A 26,339-nucleotide genomic window follows, 5' to 3' on the forward strand; every position below is an offset into this window, starting at 1 on the left:
CTAAGTGCATACGGTGAGCCTAATATGTCAGCATGTTAGTAAAACCCGCAACAGACCACAACCACTAGGTTGACCATAGACACACATTTATTTCCCCTCTATAGAGTATCATAAAATTATATTTTTCAAAGCTACTCAACTCGTGACAAATGTTAATGTAAGATAAGTGCATGCATCTGCATACTAGGTTGTGTCTTTTAATAAGACGGTAATGTTTTTAAATTGCATGAAGTCTTCATGTAAGGGAACTTTCGGTGTTGCTTTCTTCAAGTGTCCGAGTATGCACTCCTGCATTAAGAATAAAGCTCTATTAACAGTATCTTCTTGATTATTTCCAAGAAACAGTATAATCCTAATTTCCAAATCATTTGCCATTTCCAGTATTCCTAATCCCTAGAGCATTTTATACAGTTGGTGATCTAAGGGTAGGTGTAATTTTGCACAGCACATATGGCTAATGCAACAAGCCTCCAATTGATTGGATAGACATTCCGGATTTTATTATCGTTGTAGTAATCCAGTTTTTTCAACCTCTCATTGCAGCATGGACATTATTAAAAAATACCTGTCATCGAACCATATTTTCTAAACTAACTCAGGTTATATTCCCTAACCTACGCCTAACACCCCTCCTGCCCTTAAAAAATTTTTCTGAGCTTTAAAAAGCTGTGTATCATACCTTCCCCCTTGCTCACATTATTTGAGCTTCCGGCAGGAGAAAGTGGGCGTTCCCCAGCAGGTGCAACGTCTCTGAAGCCTGCAAGAGCTTTGCCTTGCCATGCCTGGCACGCACTTCCTGAGTTTGGTCTCCTGCCAGGCCGGGAAGAGACTAAACTAACTGTTTGACTTGTGCAGGGAACAAAATAGAGCCACCTTAAATGCATATAAAGGTTGATAATTTTAACAGCAAGTAAATAGCAAAGTATCTTATAATTACATAAGGAACAATATATTAAAAGTTTTGTTTGGTGACAGGTGCTCTTCAAAAGGCACCAACTTTGCAGATAGTTTATCTATTATCAGCAGTTTTGTCATAATGTTAGGATCAGTCCCTTTTTAAGTTAGAGAGAACAGGTCATGATCAAGGATAGTTCTAGATGTCTATCTACTCTAGACCCTACCAGCAGAATACAGATCCCATTAAAGGGGTACTCCGCCCCTGGCATCTTATCCCCTATCCAAAGGATAGGGGATAAGATGTTAGATCGCCGCGGTCCCGATGCTGGGGACCCCGGGGATCGCCTCTGCGGCACCCCGCCATAATTACTGCACAGAGCGAGTTCGCTCTGTGCGTAATGACGGGCGATACAGGGTCTGGAACGGCGTGACGTCATGGCTCCACCCCTCATGACATCACGGCCCGTCCCCTTAATGCAAGTCTATGGCAGGGGGCATGACGACAGCCACGCCCCCTCCCATAGACTTGTATTGACGGGGGGCAGGCCGTGACATCACGAGGGGCGGAGCCGTGACGTAAAGATGCTCCGGCCCCTGTATTGCCCGTCATTACGTGCAGAGCGATCTCGCTCTGCGCAGTAATGATAGCGGGGTGCTGCAGCAGTGATCCCCGGGGTCCCCAGCAGCGGGACCGCGGCGATCTGACATCTTATCCCCTATCCTTTGGATAGGGGATAAGATGTCTAGGGGCGGAGTACCCCTTTAACAGCGGTTGGCATTCTGTCAGTGGACAGTGATTTCCTGATTGTACAACAGCCTTTCTATGTGATCCATGTACAAAATACAGGCTGCTTTAAATATATACATATTCTAACAACAACACTGTATTTCCGATTTATTTTTTATATTTTTTTATATCCTGCCTAGAACCACATATTGTTTCTTGAGGAAAAAAGAAAGAAGTTTTATCTGCAGAATACCAATATTATTTCTGTCTCTACAGGCACTTGCTCTCTTTTCACCGTTATTACATTATAGTGCTGCTAACTTCAAAGTCGCTCCATTGATTTTATTTTATGATTTGGTAAAATCTGTTCATTCGAGTAGTTTATGTGCCTTTGTGGAATACTGCATTCTTGCTGCCCTTTATTTCACTTGAGGTGGGAGCACAGTTTCTTGACCTATTAAAATAATTTTTAGATTGAACTCTGCATTAACCCATGTACTGTATTTCTTGGAGGACTTTCATAAATCTAAATATTCTAACTACCCCTTACTATTTAATAAAACGGCAATGACGTCTTGACCTCTTTTCTTTACAGCTGCATGTACAGACGAGGACACAATTGTTGGTAAACTAAACACAATGCTCCCTGAAATAACTTGAAACTCACAAAAGTAATAATGAATAAAAATGTACTGAAAATTAACTGATGACAATCAGACATTGCTTTTGTATTGTGCTTCAACACAAAATAATAAAAACTAAATATAAAACTGGCCTGCACAAAAATTACAACAACCTGAACTTAATATTTTGTTGCACAACCTTTTGAGGCAGTCACTGGAATCAAGTGATTTTTGTAAATCCCATTGAGACTTCTGCACTTTTCTACAGGTATCTTGGCCCACTCTTCATAAGATACTGCTCCAGCTGTCTCAGGTAATTGCCGATTCCGATAACGTCCAAAATCGTGAATATTGGCCAAACCGATGATCGGTCGATCCCTACTGTGCAGCACATTTCACACAGAATGCCTTGATAGTCTTGAGATTTTTTTGAGCCCTGTACAGATTTAAGACACCCGGTGCCAGATGCATCAAAGCAGCCCCAAAACATAACCGAGCCTCCTCCAGTAGGTACAGTGTTCTTTTCTTTATATGCTTCATAGAGCTGATGGGACTTGATAAAAAGATACAATTTTGTCTTATCTGTCTAAAGGACATTCTTCCAGAAGCTTTGTGGCTTGACAATAGGCATTTTGCCAATTCCAGACTCGCTTTTTTATTATTTGCTTTCAAAAGTGGTCTCCTTCTTGTTTGTTTCTCGTTCATTAAGTCCTCTTTGGCTTAAAAAGTGACAGATGGTGTGATCTGACACTGAAGTACCTTGACTTTAGAGTTCACCTATAATGTCTTTAAAAGTTATTCTGGGCTATTTGGTTAACATTTGTATTAGTCTTCTTTTCGATTTGTCATCAATTTTGCTCTTGCGGCCACATCCAGGAAGGTTAGCTAAAGTCCCGTGGACCTTAAACTTCTGAATAATATGTGCATCTTTAGTCAAAGGAATATCAATCTGGTTGAAGTTGATCTTATAGACTTTACCTTTTAACATTCTATAATTTCGCTATCCGCTCCATTGGGGGACACAGACCATGGGTGTATGCGGCTGTCACTAGGAGGTTCGACACTATGGCAACAAGAGAAGTCGGCTCCTCCCAGCAGGGTATACCCACTCACAGGCACCTGAGATAATCAGTTTTTAGCTTAGTGTCTTAAGGAGGTGGACATGGTCTGGAGTTCTCTCCAGACCAGGTGTTATGTTTTATTATTTTCCTAGTTAGGGATGTGTTAGTTTTTTATTCCTTTTTCTTTCATGTTTTCAGGTGGGGATTCAGGAACTGCGGCTCACTGTCTCCCCATTGCGATTGAGGGGGCACAGACATTGCGTATATGCACTGTTAACAACCTCTCGCCAACAATCAGCGCCTGGGGTTGTACCTCATGGGTCCAGGTCCCCCTATTTCCCTGCTCGCCTAGCTCGCACATGGCAGCTCGGCATGATGCATGTGACAGAAAGCTGACTGAAGACTTCATAGGAAGACTTCATGAGGTAAGTTCTTCTGACTGAGGTGAGTATATTCCCTTTCTCCTAGGTACAGCCTTGCAACCTCTGGAGACCCTCACTTTTTGCCCACTTTTTCTCAGGGGCTGGCCTGGACAGGGTTTTTTTCTATATTTATTGAAAAAATTGGGGTGAGCAGGAGCATTTTTGGACTGGGGCACAGCTTTATTCAGAGGGCACTATACTTTTCACTCTCCTGAACGATATATGTGTGTGGTGTGTATGTTTCTTTAAGCGGCTGACAGCCGCTGCGTTTTTACTATGCGGGCGCATGAAGCGCCGGCTTACTTTCGCTTTCAGCAGCAGTCAGCTGCCGGCGGCGTCTCGCTCGCTTCCCCGTAAGCGCATATGCGAATGACATGTGCGCTCGGGGAGAGGAGCGGGCGTGGGCGCCATTACTGACCACCTTGTCAGAAGCTGAGGGCGCTAAAGCTCCGTCCCCTCTGTTGTCGGGGCTTCTGAGAGGCGCGAATTAGCCTCCAATCAGTGCTGTGCGCGCGTTGTGAGAGGCAGGGGCCAATCAGCAGTGCCCCTGCTCCTGGCCCGCCCCTCTTTTGCTATTGGCCGGCATTTCTCCCTTCTTTGTCTACACTAGAACGGAGTTCTCCTCACAGCAGCTGCCCTGGGGTCACAGAATGGGCTGCACAGACAACTGGAGCGTTAGTTCATCATTTTGTCTGTAAAAGCTGTAATTCCAAAATGCCTGGTTCTGCTGAACCCATTTGCTCCCTCTAAACAGTTAACTGGAGTGTTAGCCACTCATTACATCTGTAAAAGCTGTATCTCAAAAATGTCTGTTTCTGCTGAACCACTTTTTCTGCCTGCTCCACTGCTCCTCCAGACCCCCCTGCTATTCTACCCCGGTTGTTTACCAGACCAGATGGGTTCGGCCGCCCCTCCAGCCTGGGTTCTCCCTCCCCCAGTCTATATCAGACTTGGCTCAGGTCTCCTGTTATGAGGTAACTGCATTGGAGAGGCCCTCCGGAGGGTCCCACTCTCCTCCTATACTGATGCTCTTGCAGCGTCATGGGGGTGTTTTTCATCTGACTCATCCTCCGAGTCTTCTGGCAGGCACGGGTGCTCCCCTCACAGGCATCGCTCCATTACTCTGCCCTGTAGCAAGCGTCGCTCCCCTAGAGCACGCTCCCATGGTCGCCGCTCTGGCTCTCCTCTTCCAGGGCCACTTCACACGTTCCCATTCACCTGGAGAACTTGTGGATGCAGTTTCCGATTCAGCCTCTTATTCAGAGGACCACACGGATATGTAGAACATGGTGCACTCATTGGTCTCGGCCACAAGAGACACCTTCCATCTAGAGGACCCAGGAACTTCGGACGTGGCTCCAGAAGTTTCCTTTAATCGTGCCTAACCTCCAGGGCTGCCTCACCTCGTTCCCATTCTCCCGGAGAACTTGTGGATGAGGTTTCTGATTCGGTATCCGACTCAGAGGACCACACGGATATGCCTGATGTGGTGTACTCATTGGTTTTGGCCATAAGAGACATCTTCCAGCTAAGGACCCAGGAACTTCGGACGTGGTCCAGAAGTTTCCTCTCAATGTGCCCGACCTCTTCCAGGGCTGCCTCACCTCGTTCCCATTCTCCTGGAGAACTTGCGGATGAGTTTTCTGATTCAGCCTCCGACTTAAAGGAACGCACGGATGCCTGATGTGGTGTACTCATTGGTTTCGGCCATAAGAAACACCTTCCATCTAAAGGACCCAGGAACTTCGGACGTGGCTCCAGAAGTCTCCTTTTCTTCGTGCCCGACCGGCACCCAAGACCTTCAGTTCTCACGCTGAATTTTACGCCCTTCTGGCGCCCTGCTGGAATCCGCCTGGAGGCACCCTGACAAGAAGTTTCAGGAAACTTAGAAGGTTCAAGCGCAGTATCCCTTCGCCAAGGACCTCTTTGCTCGGTGGACCTCCTCTCCACCTGTAGATCTGCCGGTCTCCCACCTCTCTAAGGTGCCTACCGGGCCTTTGGCTGATGCGGCTGCATTCAAGATCCAGCCGACATGAAGATGGAGACTTTGGCAAACTTTGCCTTGAGACAGCAGGATCTTCCTGCTTTTGCTTCGGCCTGGGGGTCAAGGGCCCTTTCAGTGTGGTCTCCCATCTCCGCCAGGGTAGTCTTGAAGATGCCTCTGGAGGATTTATTTAATCTAGCTCGATGCTCCGCAGCTGGAGGTTTTCTGTTCCATGCGCAGCCACTGTGCTGCCTTTGCCACAAGCTACCTGGTAGCCACCGTCCCTCCATGTGGCTTAAAGCCTGGAATGTGGACGCCGCCTTCAGGAAGTGAGGCGTCGGGCGGAAAAGAGTTCTTTATTACCTCTGGATACGGCTCACAGAACCGCTTTCCGTCGTAAGTCCTCCCATCGGGTTCTGCGGACCTTTGGTGCCACACAGGGTACCAACAAGGGGTCCAGCCAGGCTCCTTCACGGGAAGAGGGCTTCCTCCTTCCGGACCTGTCCCTCCCGGAGGTCGGCTATCCGTTCAGGCTGTTTTGCGGCCCCATCGGGCACCCGTAGTCCTTCCTCGATCTGATGGGTCGCCCCCACCCGCCAACCTTTCTTGGGTGGTTGGTCACCTCTTACTCTTCCGGCATGCCTGGACTATGCACATTCATTGTCCCGGTTCCTTCAGGGGAACATTTTCGAGGTTTATTCCAACCTCTTTGTGGTCCCCAAGAAAGGCGTTTGTTTGCCCAATCTTGGTTCTCGAGTATCTCAGCCAGCATCTTCCTATTCCCATCCCGAATGGAGTCTCTCCATTCGGTGCTGGCATCCTTGGTTCATGGGGAAGTTTCGTTCCTCGGTGGACATCAAGCATGCCTGCCTCCACATCTCCACATTGTTCCGGTCATCAGCGGTACCTCCGCTTTGCAGTTCCGGACGGTCATTTTCTATTGTGGCTCTCCATTTCGGTCTAGCCTCTTCTCCGCGGACCTTTAACAAAGTCCCGGCGCCTGTGATAGCCCCTTTTTTTACGGACAACAGTTGTTTCCGTGATTCCTTACTTGGACGACCTTCTGATCAGAGTTCCAGCCAGGGCCCAGATCCTGGAGAGTCTTGGTCTCAACCTCCAGACCTTGTCTCTCTTTGGTTGGATGGTCATTCGGGACAAGTCCAACCGCTTTCCTGGGGCTCCAGTTCAACGCGGCCTCTGCCCGCTTTCAACTCTGCCGATCAATCGGCTGACTCTCTTATCAAGAGTCCGATGACTTCGGCACCCTGCTCCAGTTTCCATTCGCTTTTGCATGGATGTCCTGGGTCGGTTAGCGGCAGCCATTTGCCCAGTTTCATCACCGACCTCTTCAATTGGTGATTCTCTTCCTGTGGGACAGGTCTCCATTGTCACTCGACAGTCTTGTCGGTCAATTCTATGGTGGCTTCGTTTCCCCCCTGCTTTTTCGGGGGCGCTCCTTCCTGACCCTCCCTGCCAGTCTGTCGGGCTGGAGAGGTGTTTTCAAAGACCAGACGGTCTGGGGCCTTGGTCCCTCAGGAAGCCTTTTTTCCCCTTCAACATGTTGGGGCATAGGGCAATCCTTTCTTTGCTTGCTTCTTGGGAAATTCCCTTCTGGGTGAAACTCAGCGCTTTTCATTTGGGCGTTTCTGGGATGTGGGATGTTTCAAGGCGAGTGGTCCCTACATCCGGAGGTGTTTGCAGAGATCTGCAACCTCTGGGGCTCTCCAGGCATGGACCTCTGCATGTCCCGCCACAACCAAGCGTTCCTCTTTCTTGGTCGGGCTTTGCCCTACCTTATCTGTTTATAGGTCGGGCTTTGCCCTACCTTATCTGTTTCCTCCCCTTCCTCTCTTTTCGGGGTCCTGAGGAAACTCACAGCAGAGGGCGTTCCCGCCATTCTCGTGGCCCAGACTGGCCCCCGGCGGGCGTGGTATGTCGTCGTGGTCAGGCTCCTGTACTACTTACCTCTGCACCTTCTCTATCGTCCAGACCTCCTATATCAGGTCTCCTGTGCCACCCCTATTTACCGTCTCTGCTTTTGACGGCGTGGCGTTTGAGACAGCAGTTCTGTGACCCGCGGTTTCTCTTCCCAAGTGGTTTACACCATGATGAAGGCTCACAAGCCTTCCTCTGCAAAGTTTTACCACCATACCTGGCGGTGTTATTTCTGTTGGTGTGAAACTCAGCCTTTTTCTCCTGTCTTGGTTGGCTTTCGGCCATTTCCATTCTTTTTCAACGTTCTTTGGCGTTCAATTATCATGTCCGAACCTAGTTCAGGGAGTGGCACAAGCTGCCCCTCCTTATCAGTCCCCTTTTTTCCTTTGGAACTTACACTTGGTCTTAGGTGCTCTGCAGGACGCCCCTTTTGACCCTCTCAGGGACATTTCTTTTCGCCTCCTTCCCCGGAAGGTGGCGTTCCTTATTGCTCTTACCTCTGTTAGGAAGGTGTCAGAGCTGGTAGCTCTCTCCTGTTGTTCTCCCTTCCTGGTGGTATACCAGGACAAGTTATTTTCCGTCCAGGTCCGTCCTTCTTACCTGAGATGGTTTTTTGAATTAATAACGCGAAAACGCTTTAACCGAATATTCTGATTCTGAGATTGTTTTTTCGTGACACATTCTACTTTATTTTGGTGGTAAATTTTCGGCGTTACTTGCATCCTTTTTTGGTGAAAAATCCCAAAATTTCATGAAAATTTAGCATTTTTCTAACTTTGAACCTCTCTACTTGTAAGGAAAATGGATATTCACAATAAATGTAATTTTTCTTCACAAATACAATATGTCTGTTTTATGTTGGCATCATAAAATGGACATATTTTTGCTTTTTGAAAAAATTAGAGGGCTTCAAAGTAGAGCAGCAATTTTCAAAAAATTCATGAAAATTGCTAAATCTGAAGGGACATATGTTACAGAACTACAACTCCCAGCATGCCTGGGCAGTCCAGGCATGCTGAGAGTTGTAGTTTGGCAACATCTGGAGGGCTACCGTTTGGGCACCACTGTAACAGTGGTCACCAAACTTTGACCCTCCAGATGTTGCAAAACTACAACTCCCAGCATTCCCAGATAGCCTTTGGCTGTCTGGGCATGCTGGAAGTTGCAGTTTGGCCTTCCTAGTGGTTGCCACAGTAAAGATCGTTTTACTTTCACTTTCAATTACCCCCCCCACACACACACACACACTGACGATTCCCTACCTGAGCCAGGATCCAGCAGTCTCCAGCAAAGATCCCGGGTCCCCAGGCATCTTCTCCTGCAGGTACGACCTCCATCTTCATCCCACGATCCCCTCGACATCCAGGGGCGGGCAGAACGGGGGTTGCCATGGCAACCCCCTGTCCTGCGCTGCCATTGGTCAGAACTCCGTTCTGACTAATGGCAGGGGATAGGAGGAGATCGCAGCTCTGCGACCTCACTCCTATCCCTTAGGCTGATCGGGGCTGTCTCTGACAACTCCGATCAGCCCTATTTTCCGGGTGATCGGGTCACCAGAGACCCGATCAGCCCGGAATTGGAGAAAATCGAAGGAATTGATATGCAATTTTCTCTGATCGCCGACGGGGGGGGGGGGGGGGGGTGTCGGGGTGCCTGCTGAATGATTTCAGCAGGCATCCCGATCCGGTCCCTCAGAATGAAGAGGTTAAAAACCTGTCCCTTACAAAGAACAGGGTCTGGAAATGTTCACTGTGTCTATGTCCATTAGACAAAATGATAGCACCCATAATAATGAACTAAAAAAGGCAACCACTGTCCATATTCGCTTTTAGGGAACATGGATGCCAAAGAGGGTCCATGATCAGGACCACCTCTATTATCCAGAAAATAAACATACCGTATTTACTCGAGTATAAGCCGAGTTTTTCAGCACAATTTTTCGTGCTGAAAACGCCCCCCTCGGCTTATACTCGAGTGAACTCTCCACCTGGTAATCCCTTCATCAGTGATCTTCAACCTGCGGACCTCCAGATGTTGCAAAACTACAACTCCCAGCATGCTGGGTGTTGTAGTTTTGAAACCTCTGGAGGTCCGCAGGTTGAAGACCACTGTGGCATTCATCATCATCCAGACCCCCCCCCCTGCTTTTTGTTTTGTACTCCCCTCGGCGGGAAGTTAGGGTGAGCTGGTCCGGGCCAGCTATGCTGCAGGGACCGTCCGGTGGGGATGGTTAGTCGTTGCGGGCTGTCCATTTTCACCGGGGGGGGGGGGCCCTCTTCTTTGCGCTTCGGGCCCGGCCCCGTAGTAGTGATGTTGCCTTGACGACGACGCACAGGGACGTTCATGCGCAACGTCCCTGTGCATCGTCGTCAAGGCAACGCCACTACTCCGGGCGCGGAGAAGAGACCCCCCCCCCCCCCGGGGAAAATGTACAGCCCGCAATGACTAACCATCCCCACCGGACGGGCATGCTGGGAGTTGTAGTTTTGCAACATCTGGAGGTCCGCAGGTTGAAGACCACTGATGAAGGGATTGACAGGCTGTGATGATGAAGGGGGGGGGGGGGATGATGGCATGGGGGGAGGATTTATTTCCCACCCTAGGCTTATAGTCGAGTCAATAACTTTTCCGTGGTTTTTGGGGTAAAATTAGGGGCCTCGGCTTATATTCGGGTCAGCTTATACTCAAGTATATACGGTACCAAGGGAGGCTTGCATAATGCATGAACGGCTATTTATTTGACATGCACTACTATATTTGCTGCACAGGCAATGCTATATTTTGCCTGAAGGTGAAATGAGTGGCTAAAAGAGGCTGTATTATAAACTGTTTTTTATTTTACAAAGGCAACCACTTTTTAAATGGTAATCCCTTTATCAGCATATGAAGTCTAATGAAAGAGGGCTAAAATAAAATTATAATATGATATATCTCTCTTTTATTTTTTTGTTTGTTTTTTTGGAGTAGGTGGTTCATATTTACACTACTTTTTTCTGGTCTTGGCAACCCAACAGTATTCTGCAGTTTTGTGCTAAAAACAAGCTGAATTAAGTTGAAGAAGATGAATTCCACAATTACTAGACAATAGAAGATAAGAATTAGAAGTGTGTTACAGCAGGATGCTGACACAGGATTCAGCACATCTAGAACAGTTTGGTTGAAGATCTAAATATAAAGGGGAGATTTATCATCGTTGCTTTGGTAAGCGAGTTCTGTAGGCATTTTTTTTCTTGCTTTTGGTTTTGCTTGTGTGTGACACATTTATCATACTATCACAGGGGGTTGATAAATTTGGCTCACATAAGCAAAAAACAATAAATCACTTTTGAATACCATTGTTTTAGCACACACGAGCAAAAAACAATAAGACTTCAGAACAGCACTTTGTCACCCCACCTCAAGTCACAGGTGTGAAAAAAATGTGCGATCTCTCTCTCTCTCTCTCGCTCTCTCTCTCGCTCTCGCTCTCGCTCTCTCTCTCTCTCTCTCTACAATAGAAGGCAACTGCAGCACACCAACTTAAAGTGCAGGAAAGTGATTTATTCCAGAAAATACAGGCAACGTTTCTGTGGCCGCTTGCACCCATTTACTTCTATTTTAACCCGGGAGTGCTGCTCTACAATTCTTACATATATATATCTATATATGTATGTGTGTGTGTTTATTAAATTTTTTTTACAACTTTTTTCCCCCCTGAATGTACTAACCCATGTTTTTTTTCTTATCATTACAGATCTGTGTATCCTGTGGATTACTTCAGTTTCGGTGGACTACAATGAACCACTTTTTTTGGTTTAATATTAATAAAATGTTTAACAAGGGCTTGTGGGGGAGTATTTTTTGGGAATAAAAGTTTTTTAAACGTGTTTTTTTTTATTTACTATACAGGCTTAGTAGCTGACTTATAGACCATGACTAAACCGGGGCTTAGCGTTAGGCCCAAAAACAGCGCTGATCCCCAAATATTACCCCGGTATCCTCCACCACAGGGGTGCCAGGAAGAGCCAGTACCAGCAGGCCCAAAGCATCAAAAATGGCACTCCTGTGCCTAGGCGGTAACAGGCTTGCATTATTTAGGCTGAAGGGGATCAGTAACAATGGTCCTTGCCCACCCTGGTAACATCAGGCTGTTGCTGCTTGGTTGGTATCTGTCTGATACTGAAAATACAGGGAACCCCTTTTTTTATTATTATTTTATTTTTGAAAAAGAAAAAAATGCATAGGGTTCCCTGTATTTTCAGCCAGATACCATACCAACCAAGCAGCAACTGCCTGACATTACCAGGGTGGGCGAGGACCATTGTTACTGGTCCTCCCCAGCCTAAATAACGGCAGACTGTTACCGCCTAAGCTCAGGAGCGCCATTTTGGATGCTCCAGGCCTTTTGGTACCGGCTCTTCCCGGCAACCCTGTGGTGATGGGTACTGGGGTAATAATTGGAGGTTAGCGCTAGCTTTTTTGGGGGCTAACGCTAAGCCCCAGCTTAGTCATGGACTCAATCTATAAGACAGCTTCCACTACTAAGTCTTTAAAGAAAAAAAACATCACTTTTTAAAAACTTTTATTCCAAAAAATCACTCCCCCACAAGCCCTCGTTAGCCATTTTATTAATATTTAACAAAAAAAAAGTGGTCATCGACGTTATCCACCAAATCCGAAGAAGTCCTCCGCCCACCCCCTAGCTCATTCCCACCCCCAAGCTCATCTCTCCCCCCCCCCACCCCTAAGATCATCTCTCCCCCCCCCCACCCCCAATCTCATCTCCCCTCTAGCTAATCCCCCCTCCAGCTAATTTCCCCCCTCCGGCTCATCCCCCCCCCCCTCCAGCTCATCCCCCCCCTCCTGCTCATCCCCCCCACCCTCCAGCTTATCTCCCCCCTACCCTCCAGCTTATCTCCCCCCTACCCTCCAGCTTATCTCCCCCCTACCCTCCATCTTATCTCCCCCTGCCTTGTAATCTCCCGCAACCCCCACTTATCTTTCTTCCGCCGCTTATCTTTCTTCTGCCGCTTATCTTTTCTCCGCCGCTGGTCAGCTTCATCTTGCCGCCTGTACATCTCCCACCCCGCCGCTTTCTGTTACAGGACTATAACTCCCAGCATGTCCTTTCAGTGAGGACATGCTGTGAGTTGTAGTTGCAGCGGTGAGCGGGCCGGTGGTAGATGCAGGCCGGCCGGCTCCCCGGAATATGAAACTACAGTGTAATCTCATACTTCCCCGTCTGAGCTGTAATTGGCTGGTCGGTCTCAGCCAATCACAGCTCAGACCGGGAAATATGAGATTGCACTGTAGTTTCATATTCCCGGGAGCCGGCCGGCCTGCATTTACCACCGGCCCGCTCACAGCTGCAACTACAACTCCCAGCATGTCCTCATCTAAAGGACATGCTGGGAGTTGTAGTCCTGTAACAGAAAGCAGAAGGCGGGGTGGGAGATGTACAGGCGGCAAGATAAAGCTGACCAGCGGCGGAGGAAAGATAAGCGGCGGAAGAAAGATAAGTGGGGGAGGAAAGATAAGCTGGGGGGTTGCGGGAGATTACCGGGCAGGGGGTAAATGAGCTGGGGGGGACCGGCATCGGAGGAAAGATAAGTGGGGGGGGGGGGGGTTTTGCGGGAGATGACCAGGCAGGGGGGAGATAAATGAGCGGGGGTGGGGGGAGAGATGACCTGGGGGAGATAAGGGGTGGGGGGAGTCGGGGGAGATGACCATGGGACGGAGCCCGGGCGGCTGCACAGTGATGCCAGCTTGGGCTCCTTTGTACAGATGTGACATCATATTTCCCGCTGGAGCTGTGATCTCGGCTCCCAGCGGGAAATGTGAAATCGGCTCTCAAAAGCAAGTTTTGTAAGCCAGCTCCAAACTTGCTTACCTTTACGCTGCTTTGGAAGCGGTTGGGAATTTTTGTGCGACTTTCGCACATGACAAATCCCTGACCACTGCAAAGTGAAAACTGAAATTTGCTTTGGTAAGCTCTTTTGTTCATTTTTGCTTACAGTCGCAAAAAAAAATTTGCTTAGGCGCACATGCGACTTTTTGTGCGACTTTTGTAAGCAGAAAAACTGCCCTAATTACCTTTATAAATCTTCCCCAAATATTTTAGAAAAGCTAAAATCAAAGCGCACAGAGTATAAGTTCTTTTTGTGGTAATTGCCCACTTTTGTGTGATGCCTCTGCTCTATCATATATTGATCAGTAAGGTAGTCACGTGTTATCTTGGGCTTTCATTTTAAGGGATTATATCCACATTAGCACTGAATTGCCTCTCGTATATTGGTTATTACTCATAAATCTTACTTTTTGTATGTATGCTTGACTGCATATTTTAAAGTCCACCCTAGTTACTAAATGTGCACACTTGCTTCAAATTTATCAAAAGCAAATGTCCTTGATAGTCAGGCTCTATTATCCCCACAATAAGTACTTCAATTCACAATATCAAGGTGTTCAGTACTGCAGACAGGTTAGGTATAACAAGTTATCTTCAGACACATAGTAAAGGGATAAACCTCTTTCTTCTTGTTTACTTTAACTTCATATTTTGAGTGTTTTATAACATTGTAATGCCGAAAATCGTGTATAACAAGATCTAGTCAGACATACCTCGGTCATGTCTCTCTCCATCTGACCGAGGTATGTCTGACTACATCTTGTTATATACGATTTTTGACATTACAATGTTTTACAACACTCAAAATATGAAGATAAGATAAACAAGAAGAAAGAGGTTTATCCCTTTCCTATGTGTCTGAAGATTATTCGTAATACCTAACCTGTCTGCAGTACTGAACACCTTGTGTCTGCTATGTCAGAATTCTGTCCTCAAATGCATCAGTATTGTGGCACACAGCAAATTTAAAGGGGTATTCCAGGCCAAAACTTTTTTTTATATATCAACTGGCTCCGGAAAGTTAAAAAGATTTGTAAATTACTTCTATTAAAAAAATCTTAATCCTTCCAATAGTTATTAGCTAAATTGAGTTGTTGTTTTCTGTCTAACTGCTCTCTGATGACTCACGTCCCGGGAGCTGTGCAGTTTCTATGGGGATATTCTCCCATCATGCACAGCTCCCGGGACGTGACATCATCATTGAGCAGTTAGACAGAAAACTTCAGAACCTAATAACTATTGGAAGGATTAAGATTTTTTAATAGAAGTAATTTATAAATCTGTTTAACTTTCCGGAGCCAGTTTATATATATAAAAAAAAGGTTTTGCCTGGAATACCCCTTTAAGGGATATTCGAGAAAAAAAAATTCAACTCGTACCAGAAAGTTTTAAAGATTTGTAAGTTACATCTGTTTATCAGCTGCTGTAGAGCCTGAAGGAAGTTGTGTAGTTTTTTCCAATCCAACACAGTGCTTCCGGCTGCCACTTCTCTCTGGACCTGTCCAGAAAAAAAGAGGTTTGCTCCATGGATTTGTTCCTGCTTAGAACAACTGCTGACACCAACAAAAGTAGCAGTAGGGAGCACTGTGTATTTGGAAAGAACTACATTACGTCCTCCAGGGCATAAAGCAGCTGATAAATACTGGAAGGTTTGCATATTTTAAATAAAAATTATTAACAAATCTGTATAACTTTCTTGAATTAGTTGATTAAATTTTTTTTTCTCTCCAGCATGCCTCTTTAACACATTTATCATGCAAAATATGCCAAAAAGAAAGAAAAACTGCACTTTAACCAGCAAGAAATCAGGGCTTATCTTGAAAGCAGTGTGGAATAGCATGAAGGTGCGTAGCCTAAGTGCTAACAGTGCATGCTACAAATGGTCCAAAAGTTTGGTGCCTTGAGATGGTCTAAAGTAAAAAGAACTTTTGATTTGGAAGAGAACAGAAGTGCATCGGATTTATCAATCGGCCGTATAAAGCTCGTCATAATTTAAGATTAAATTAGCAGTATCTTAGAATTAGACAGTTTTAGTAAATCTGGAACATTGACTTACCGTATATACTCGAGTATAAGCCGAGTTTTTCAGCACGATTTTTCGTGCTGAAAACACCCCCCTCGGCTTATACTCGAGTGAACTCCCCCACCCGCAGTGGTCTTCAACCTGCGGACCTCCAGAGGTTTCAAAACTACAACTCCCAGCAAGCCCGGGCAGCCATCGGCTGTCCGGGCTTGCTGGGAGTTGTAGTTTTGAAACCTCCGGAGGTCCGCAGGTTGAAGACCACTGCGGCCTTCAACATCATCCAGCCCCCCTCTCACCCCCTTTAGTTCTGACTACTCACCTCCGCTCGGCGCTGGTCCGGTCCTGCAGGGCTGTCCGGTAAGGAGGTGGTCCGGTGAGGAGGTGGTCCGGGCTGCTATCTTCACCGGGGAGGCCTCTTCTAAGCGCTTCGGGCCCGGCCTCAGAATAGTCACGTTGCCTTGACAACGACGCAGATACGTCGTTGTCAAGGCAACGGCTCTATTCCGGGCCGGAAGCGCGGAGAAGAGGCGCCCCCGGTGAAGATAGCAGCCCGGACCACCTCCTCACCGGACCACCTCCTTACCGGACAGCCCTGCAGGACCGGACCAGCGCCGAGCGGAGGTGAGTACTCAGAACTAAAGGGGGTGAGAGGGGGCTGGATGATGTTGAAGGCCGCAGTGGTCTTCAACCTGCGGACCTCCGGAGGTTTCAAAACTACAACTCCCAGCAAGCCCGGACAGCCGATGGCTGCCCGGGCTTGCTGGGAGTTGTAGTTTTGAAACCTCTGGAGGTCCGCATGTTGAAGGCCGCAGTGGTCTTCAACCTGCGGACCTCCGGAGGTTTCAAAACTACAACTCCCAGCAAGCCCGGACAGCCGATGGCTGCCCGGGCTTGCTGGGAGTTGTAGTTTTGAAACCTCTGGAGGTCCGCATGTTGAAGGCCGCAGTGGTCTTCAACCTGCGGACCTCCGGAGGTTTCAAAACTACAACTCCCAGCAAGCCCGGACAGCCGATGGCTGCCCGGGCTTGCTGGGAGTTGTAGTTTTGAAACCTCTGGAGGTCCGCAGGTTGAAGACCACTGAGGGCGAATGATGAGAAGAGGATGATGAAGGGGGGGGGGGGGGGGGATGATGAAGGGGGGTGGGGATGATGAAGGGGGGGGGTGTGGGATGATTACAAGGGGATGATGAAGGGGGGATGTGTGGGATGATAAGGGGATGTGTGGGATGATGACAATGGGATGATGAAGGGGGGATGTGTGGGATGATGACAAGGGGATGATGAAGGGGGGATGTGTGGGATGATGACAAGGGGATGATGAAGGGGGGATGTGTGGGATAAGGGGATGTGTGGGATGATGACAAGGGGATGATGAAGGGGGGATGTGTGGGATAAGGGGATGTGTGGGATGATGACAAGGGGATGATGAAGGGGGGATGTGTGGGATGATAAGGGGATGTGTGGGATGATGACAAGGGGATGATGAAGGGGGGATGTGTGGGATGATGACAAGGGGATGATGAGGATGTTAATGACGGGTCTGGATGATGACAGGGGGGGATGAGGTATTTCCCACCCTAGGCTTATACTCGAGTCAATAACTTTTCCTGGGATTTTGGGTTGAAATTAGGGGTCTCGGCTTATACTCGGGTCGGCTTATACTCGAGTATATACGGTACCATTAATGTGAACAAAAAGGATTGTCTAAGAAATACTAAAAATGTTCTTGCCTTTAATTTAAAAATTGACTATTTTTGCATGCTAGTGTAAATGGGATCCTTAAGAATATATTGCAGATGCTCCAGAATCGTTTCAACTGCATGCAACAAACATAAACTTAAAGGGGTATTCCAGGATTTTTATTTTTTATTTGACTATGCTACAGGGGCTGTAAAGTTAGTGTAGTTCATAATATAGTGTCAGTACCTGTGTGTGATGGTTTTCTCACAATTCTTCTGTGATTTTCACTCCAATATTTATTTTTACCAGCATACAAAATTACTGTTGTCTCAGATTTTTCCCAGTGCGGCCGAGACCTGATTCACTAGTCAGCTGATGACAGGGAGCCTGTCTGCTTCAATGGGTGGAGCGATCCCTTGGTGGGAGAGAGATCAATCTGCAACTAATGCAACAGCTGTAGGTGCCCTGATTGAAAACCACAGGTCTTTTGTGGTTTAAATTATTTTTTTGGTTTTTGAGAAAATTTTTAGAACAAGAAATGTTGGCCAAAGAAAACAAAACACGGCCAAAAGAACATTACAAAACAATGTATCATATTCATATAGAATTTGAATGGAACAAACACTCAGTAGTATTATAGGTTTGTGTATCTAAAAAAATGAATTAAAAAATTATAAGGATATTGTATAGCCCTATCCGGTTAAATGATATAAATGCAGCTCATTTATGTTTCAATGGGTGGGGTGGCTGATGTGTAGGAGGGACAAAAATGGAATTGTGGGATTTGTAGTCAAAAAAAGAAAAGTCAAACAGGAAATAGTTCACAAAAAGCTAGCCACAGTATTATGGTAATCTCACAACATAGCCATTTAGCCCCAAGACAAGCGAAGATCCTTCCTAAGCATGTCCATTACTGTCTGCCAGGTACTTACTAAAATCACCTTATGGTTGATAACCCCTTTAAATCGCAATGTAAACATAAAAGTGACCTTTTTGGGAAGACCACTCCTGATCAAGACCAGATCTTTGGGTTACGTTTTCATTTCTATTCTAGTCCCACTTCTTCGAAAAGCTGATCCCTCTAGACAACCATTGTTGACATCAATTATAGATGGTCATCTTGAAGAAATTCCACAGTGTTTTATTTGACAAAAATACTATTGAACTAAAAATAATAAGTCAAAAAGGTCATATAACCATTTATGGTCAATTCTTGTATTGATAGGAGGACATCCGTGAAGGGTAAAATGTGTGTTTTTTTTATTAAGCCTTTTTATTGTAACTTGTTTGATACTTTTTAACTGGCATTGGAATGTTTTAAGTGTTCAATCTGATGAAACACAGTTATAAGAGATGCTTGACACTTTGTATTTTTCTGCAAAGAAATATTGACATGCTGCTTTGTAGCAGATACAGTTCAGTGTAGACAAATTTAAAGAAATGCCAGGTTCAGTCGGCCAAGCTAACAAAATTTTGGCAGAGATTATCAGATATTTATTTTCATAGTGAAAGAAAAATCCTTTATATAAGACCTTGGTGAAAGCTGACATGGAATACCTGATACAGTTGTGGACACAAACATGAAGACATTGTCATTAAATATGCATAAGAGTTTATTTAGTTTTCTTTTTCAAATACCCTCATTATGACTTACAAATAATAGGAAGGATTTATTAAGATTGACATCTCACCCGCCGGTCTTAAGTAACTCCCCGCCACTGCACGGTCATAAAAGGCTGCCCATGTACACTTACTGCAATCTAGATCAGCACAGAGCTGGCATAGATTCTAGCTGTAATGTATACCTGTTTTCAAATTTGTAAATTATGGTAAATTTGATTTTTTTTTTAAATACACCTGGTGCAGGGATAATAAATCACCCCCAAAGTCTCTTGCTCTGGAGGACCCAACCCATCTATGATTTACTTGTCACTTTGCATGTTCAGTGCGGCATATTCCCTGCATTGGTGCTCATCACTTATCAGATATGGACCATTAAATGTACTCTTCCCATTATAGATAGTGGCCACTAAATTGCTAAAGATTTAAGGAATTGGGTTGCGCACTGATAGTGGTTGCCACAGAGGTATCCTAAATGTGGGGGCATCAAAATATCTACTGTAATTCCATACTACCACAAAGATCACAGTGATTTGAAAAATGGTGGCAAAAACCAATTTGACTTTCTGAAATGCCTCTGTTTTGAAAGTTTTTTCTTATATTTGTTAAGTCTCCGTTTTTTCACAAACTATTCCTGCACAACATGTTACAATTGGGGTGGAAAAGACAAACATTAAATTAAAAAAATTGTTGTAAATTGCATTTTGGAATTTTCTTTTCTTTTAATATTTTAGAATGCATATGGTAGGCCGGCTGTATAATGTGCAGGTCATGGTGCATATATAGTGTAGAAACCACCTTGAAAAGAAAACTGTTAAGTATTATCAGCTTACTGCACCATGGACTGCAATGCAGTCAAAACCTAGAGTATCTTGCATGATAAACAGAAGTTGTGTGGAGACTGCATTTATAGTCAGTTATTGCAGTGACAGTTCACTACACTGCACAAATGAAATATGGGCCTCAGAGTTTTGTTGGCTTTTTCATATGATGTGGATGAAGGTTTGTAGTTCTCTTCCCTTGTAAAACCATGATTTTATGTGTATTATATGTATTACTGAGTATAATTCTTTTTATTGATGTACAGGAAGGAGTCAGGTGTTACAATCTTTTTCATGGCAATTTTACCCGTAAATGTTACTTTTTATTTTAGCGACTGTATATAAGACCAAAGTGCAGAGCAGAGTTTTATGTACACGCATAAATGCACATACTGTACATTATTTTTTTGGTGCATTGTGAATTGACTTTTCTTTCCAGTATATTGTATAGGTGTTACAATATAAAACATTGCCTCTAATGAAATATTGTTTAATTTTCCTAGAGTTTTACACCTTTCAACCTCTTGAAGGCTATATTCTTCGTTGCAACTAATTTTGTTCTCTTAAAGGGGTACTCCGGCCCTAAGACATCTTATCCCCTATCAAAGGATAGGGGATAAGATGTCTGACCGCGGGGGTCCTGCCACTGGGGCCTGAGTATCGTGACATCACAACTCTGCCCCCGTGTGTCATCAGGCCCCGCCCCCACTGTGCAAGTCTATGGGAGGGGGCGTGACAGATAAGGGATAAAATGTCTTAGGGCCGGAATACCCCTTTAAAGGGGTATTCCAGGCAAAACCTTTTTTATATATATCAACTGGCTCCGGAAAGTTAAACAGATTTGTAAATTACTTCTATTAAAAAATCTTAATCCTTCCAATAGTTATTAGCTTCTGAAGTTTTCTGTCTAACTGCTCAATGATGATGTCACATCCCGGGAGCTGTGCATGATGGGAGAATATCCCCATAGGAACTGCACAGCTCCCGGGACGTGAGTCATCAGAGAGCAGTTAGACAGAAAACAACCACTCAACTTCAGAAGCTAATAACTATTGGAAGGATTAAGATTTTTTAATAGAAGTCATTTACAAATCTTTTTAACTTTCCGGAGCCAGTTGATATATATAAAAAAAGTTTTGGCCTGGAATACCCCTTTAACTCATGGAAAATAAAGCAACTGTGCAAATAGTCTTGGTTATAGGTTTTCCTCTATTTTGGTCTACAACCCGTACCTCCAATTATATGTCTTCATGGTTACAAACTACTTCAAAAACCCTCTGTAGGCTGAAGCTGCAATAGGTGGAATGGAGCATGTCTCTATTCTATCTAGCAGAGTATATTGTTCTGCAGATGTACTATAGAAACAGAAGGGTAAAAAATAGCAAAGTTGCTAATTTTTTTATTCGAAGCTAGGACCATACTGTAACTATTTTTAGTACTATATATAGAAACAAATGCCCTGGAGAGGTGCTGGGGTTAATATAAACAAACTCCAAACCCCACACCTTGAGAAAAAAAACAGGTGGGGGTGCAGGACCCCTAAAATAGTGCACCCTCCCTATTAAAACTTGACTTTTATTATTATTGTACCATAAAACTGATGGGGAACCAAAAAGAAAAGTTAAAAACACCAGCAAAATCACCCTATTATGAACGTGTACCTGCTCCCATTTGAAAGTATGTGATCACCCTGCGCCTGCAGTGCTACAGGGATTGGGGTCTGTATATTGCTGCAGTTAAAACTTTAATGCAGAGCCTCCCCTACATGTTTCGTGACATCAGTCACGTCATCAGGGGTGAATAAGCCTCATTATTTTAGGGGTCTTGCACCCCCACCTGTTTTTTTTCTCCAGGTGTGGGGTTTGGAGTTTATTTGTAGTACTACACATTGATTTTAACTCTTGATAAACAGCTGCAGTGTATAAAATTGCACACAACACAAATACTGCTTTAGATCTCAGTTGTAACTCGATGGTCAGGATTAAGTACTAAGTAACATATTTTTATATTTTTTTATTTAATTTTTTTTTATTAGTCACAATAATTAGTTTTACCCCCATTCTTAGATCCTTTGAGAAAATGAAAACATTTTATGACTACAATAATGTCCAAAACAGTTTACAATTGTGGAAATGCAATGGGAGGAATATTGAATAGACTTATGTCTTGTAGTTCGAACACACCTTAGTATCTGTTTATACCATTGTTGTGTTTCCCATCGTTCAGAATTTCAATGTTCCTTTTAGAAGAAAATAGCACAGTCTAAGGATAAGGGCACACTGGGCAGAAATGCTATGAAACAGATAATGTCTCCGAACATCATATTTACTATTAATTGGTGCCAAAAATGCAACCTGTTCTGCGCAAAACAAGTTCTCATTGAGCTAGGGTCACATGGAACATTGTTTATGTGCAATGAGATAGGTGCAAGTGGTGTCCTTTTCAATGGCAATATGCTCTGTAGTTTTGTGGATTTAAAATCTATATGGCAGAAGATAAGTAATTTAGGTGTGCCTTATGTAATGCATATTATGCGTGTAGAATAAAGTGGCCTGGATGCATTTTGGATCCATTATTTCTGACTAATCCGCTTCCAAATCTGCAGCAAAATATTTATCGCTAGAATGCGAAGTACAGATTTCTGATGCATATTTTGCAGCATATTTTATATGCCATGTGAACAAACCCTAAGGCTACCCCAACGCAAACAAATAAAGAGTTGCTTTTGGAAAGCAGGACTGAAAAAAGACTGTATTGTCTGGAAACTGGCATAAATAGATTTTAGTTCTGCAGCTATACAGGATCTTGTTTTCCTGCCATGAAGTTGTAGAATTAGGACAATATCTCAGGAGGACACACAAAATATGTCTTTAAAAAGAGATCTCCACTGTCAAGTAGGAGGCTTCAGATGTATGTAGCTGAACAGTAGGTCGTGCCCTTGGTTGCTCTGGAAAGATTAATTTAAACCAGTTTAATGAGGCCTTGCCATTAGCAGTATTAGTAGGCATGACATTGAGAAAGTAGGAATGAATATGTGAAATATTTAGCCATTAGTTTACTGTGTTTATTCGATTTAAATGAGCTGATATATCAGCAGAAATGATACACCTATACACACCAAATCATCCATTACATTAAAACCACTTGCTTAAGGGAACCATCATCATCAGTTTTATGCTGCTTAAACCATGTGCAGCAAAAAAAAAAAAATTTGTTCATGCACCCCAAACTTGGGATACTATGAATTACTCAGAGACACTCGGGCGTTTCAAAGCAATCATAGTTTATGTAAAAAAGAACAAAAAAAACAAAAAACTTTTGACATGTTGACCAGACGTGTCAAAAGTTGTTGACTGCAAAAGTTGTTGAAGCAGGCGGCATTGTGCTCAGCTCCCCAGCTGGCCAAGAGATCCATTAATTTCTCTGCATAGAAGACTATGGATCTCTCAGCCATCCGGGGATCAGGGCGCAATGCCGCCTGTGTCCCCAGCTAATAAACCATCATTGCAACGGATCTCAGAAATGAGCCCCGTTGTGATCAACATGTCTCATTGACATGCCAAAAGTAGTTTGTAATGCTTTAAAAATGCCCAAGCATCTCAGAGTAATTCACAGTGTCCCGGGATCACGTTGCTTACGCCAGTTTTACTGCCCGCATTGCCTTAATATTGCAAAGGCCTTTCGCTTTGTGCTGCCAAAACAGCCCTGTTCAGGTATGGAGATGCTGTGATTCATTGAACAAGTTCAAGAGGGGCCTGGATGCCTTGCTTAAAAATGTAATGTTACAAGTTATGGATACTTGATCTCTGGAGCTAGAACCAGAGCCATAACAAAAATGTATTAGTCCCTATCGCAAAATTAGAGAGACCCCCATCAACTAATAGCAGGAAACTGAAACAGCGGCATAAGTAGCAATAACAAAAGGTATGAATAATAGCGACATATATCAGAGAACCCACATAGTATTGTTAAATCGCAAAAAGCTACCAACTTGTTATTCCCTACTATAAGGTACAATGTTTTTGCCCCTAAGTGGGCCCCTGTAGCTGAGCACTGTACTTCAATGGACTGGCATCACACATGTGATAGCTGCAGTCTACACGATTACACACAGCGCAAATATTGCTTTAGACCGCCGCTGCAACTCATTAGTTAAAATCAATAAACCTCCATTCTCATGCTTTGTTGTGTTTGCTTTGTGGTGTTCCCAGAAATAAGACCACCAAAAAGCAGACATTCATCAAATATTCTGTGTTGGTGTCTGAGTATTGTAAAATAGATACAGACATGTCACTTAGACATGCCAAAAGTTGTTGAACTTTTGTTGAACTCATCGGATCTCACACCTGAGACCAGCTGCAATCGTAGTTATTAGCTGGTAAAGCAGGTGGCATTGCACTCCACTATCTTGCCAGCTGAGAGATTCAACCTTTTTTCTGCATAGAAGTCTATGCAGAGAAAAGGTAGGATCTTCCAGTCGGGCAGGGAGCAGAGCACAATGCCACCTACTTCGCAGCCTAAAAACTCAAGATTGCAGCGGGTCTCAGACGTGTGAGCCAGTGCGTTCAACAACTGTTCATCATGCCAAAAGTTGTTTTTCATGACTAATGCTTTAAAGGAAAAATGTCAGTCTATTCACCCACATTAAACTCAATACACTGGGTATAGTGTGGGTGAACAGGAGTCCAGCTACGGGTCATTTAACAAAACACCTTCCTTGGGTCTGGAGATATGTGCCCCCCCCAAAGATCCATTGCTATATTCTGTGAATTGCGCAGTGTAGGGGGGCCCCACTGGTTCAATTTACATATTCATGTTCTGTGATTCATAGTGGTTTCCATGTTGGCGGATGAGATCTACCGTATTTATCGGGGTATACCACGCACCGGCCTATAACACGCACCCTCATTTTACCAAGGATATTTGGGTAAAAAAAGTTTTTTACCCAAATATCCATGGTAAAATGAGGGTGCGTGTGTGCGCGTGTATACCCCGATACACCCCCAGGAAAGGCAGGGTGAGAGAGGCCGTCGCTGCCCGCTTCTCTCCCCCTGCCTTTCCTGGGGTCTAGAGCCCTGCTGCCGGCCCTTCTCTCCCCCTGGCTATCGGCGCCGCTGCCCGTTCTGTCCCCCTGACTATCGGTGCCGGCGCCGATAGCCAGGGGGAGAGAAGCGGCGCCGACAGCCAGGGGGAGAGAAGGGGCAACGGCACCCATTGCCGGCGCCGCTGCCCCGTTGCCTCCCCCCATCCCCGGTGGCATAATTACCTGGGTCGGGTCCGCGCTGCTGCAGGCCTCCGGCGCGCGTCCCCTGCGTCAGTGCTATGCACGGCGCGGCGCACTGACGTCATGCGCCGCGCCGTGCAGCTCATTGCAACGACGCCGGGGACGCACGCCGGAGGCCTGCAGCAGCGCGGACCCGACCCAGGTAATTATGCCACCGGGGATGGGGGGAGGCGACGGGGCAGCCGTGCCGGCAATGGGTGCCGCTGCCCCTTCTCTCCCCCTGGCTGTCGGCGCCGCTTCTCTCCCCCTGGCTATCGGCGCAGGCAATGGGGCGCCGGCACCGATAGTCAGGGGGACAGAACGGGCAGGAAAGGCAGGGGGAGAGAAGCGGGCAGCGACGGCCTCTCTCCCCCTGCCTTTCCTGGGGGTGTATCGGCGTATAACACGCACATAGACTTTAGGCTAAAAATTTTAGCCTAAAAAATGCGTGTTATACGCCGATAAATACGGTATTCAAAGAGCAGAGTGCTAACGTTACCAGTGACTCCATGTCACTAGTACGTGGAGTCAGCGAGCATGAATATATAAATCTCCTAGAAAACTGTTCATCCACACTGTAACCCAGTGTATTGGGTTTGGTGTGGGTGAACAGGCTGACAGTTTTTCTTTAAGGGTATGTTCACTCTGCGGATATCTTGCTGAATTGTGCAGGCGAAGATTCAGCCTGGCAGCCACCGGCGGTGGTAGGACCATGCGGCACTGCACCTCCACCATTGATGGTTATGCAGTGCTCTTGGAATTCCGCTCAAAGAATGAACTGAAGAATGAAATGTGTGAAATTCCTCAGTGTGAATGGGTCTCGTGGAAGAATTGCGTGGAATTCCTCTCACGGAGTTCCGCTGTGTGAGCATACCCTACACATGCACCAGGAGTTTTCCTAGTACAGCCAGATATCTTGGACTTATAATGCATTGTCAAAAGAGCCTTACATGAGTAGCATATTGAGAAGCTTGCAAAAGACTAACCCATGTGTTTGATTAAAGTTAGGCCATTAAAAGGCAATTGCTTCCAATACTAATAAAGTGTATAAAAACTGACCCATTGAATAACTGATATAATAGAAACATCCTGACTAGAGATGAGCGAACTTTTGAAAAATTTGATCCGGGCAATTTGCAGAATCTTCCGAAAACATCTGGTTCAATCCAAATTTATTAGTGGCAAATTTATATTAAAAATGGCTATTTCGGGCCTACAGAGAGCCTCAATAGGGGTGTAGAACACTTTGCTTTGTTCTAACATGCATATGGAGTGTGCTGGGGTAGTGAAATAATACTGTTATTCAGTATGACATGCAGATTACAGGCATCGTTTTTAGAATCACTGCCACAGAGAGGCACAATGACAGGGCCTAGAAGTGGCATCAGTATGAGGAG

The 26,339-nt window shown here is 45.2% G+C and overlaps 1 protein-coding gene across 6 annotated transcripts in view; it reads left to right on the top strand.

The window, feature by feature from the left end:
- FARS2 (phenylalanyl-tRNA synthetase 2, mitochondrial) overlaps window positions 1-26,339 on the top strand; it is a 397,026-nt gene that overhangs the window by 320,521 nt on the left and 50,166 nt on the right. Inside the window, exon 8 of one of the 6 annotated variants that reach the window (XM_056521087.1) lies at window positions 10,664-10,811. The exons of 4 other annotated variants lie outside the window; for them this stretch is intronic. In XM_056521087.1, coding sequence (XP_056377062.1) covers window positions 10,664-10,700 — 37 coding nt within the window. In that variant the 3' untranslated portion in view covers window positions 10,701-10,811. Of the gene's footprint in view, window positions 1-2,219; window positions 2,271-10,663; window positions 10,812-26,339 lie in introns of those variants that run through there. One more of the 6 variants, XM_056521088.1, reaches the window with a different exon arrangement.

Source organism: Hyla sarda, chromosome 5, assembly GCF_029499605.1.
Source record: "Hyla sarda isolate aHylSar1 chromosome 5, aHylSar1.hap1, whole genome shotgun sequence".
Lineage (NCBI taxonomy): Eukaryota > Metazoa > Chordata > Amphibia > Anura > Hylidae > Hyla > Hyla sarda.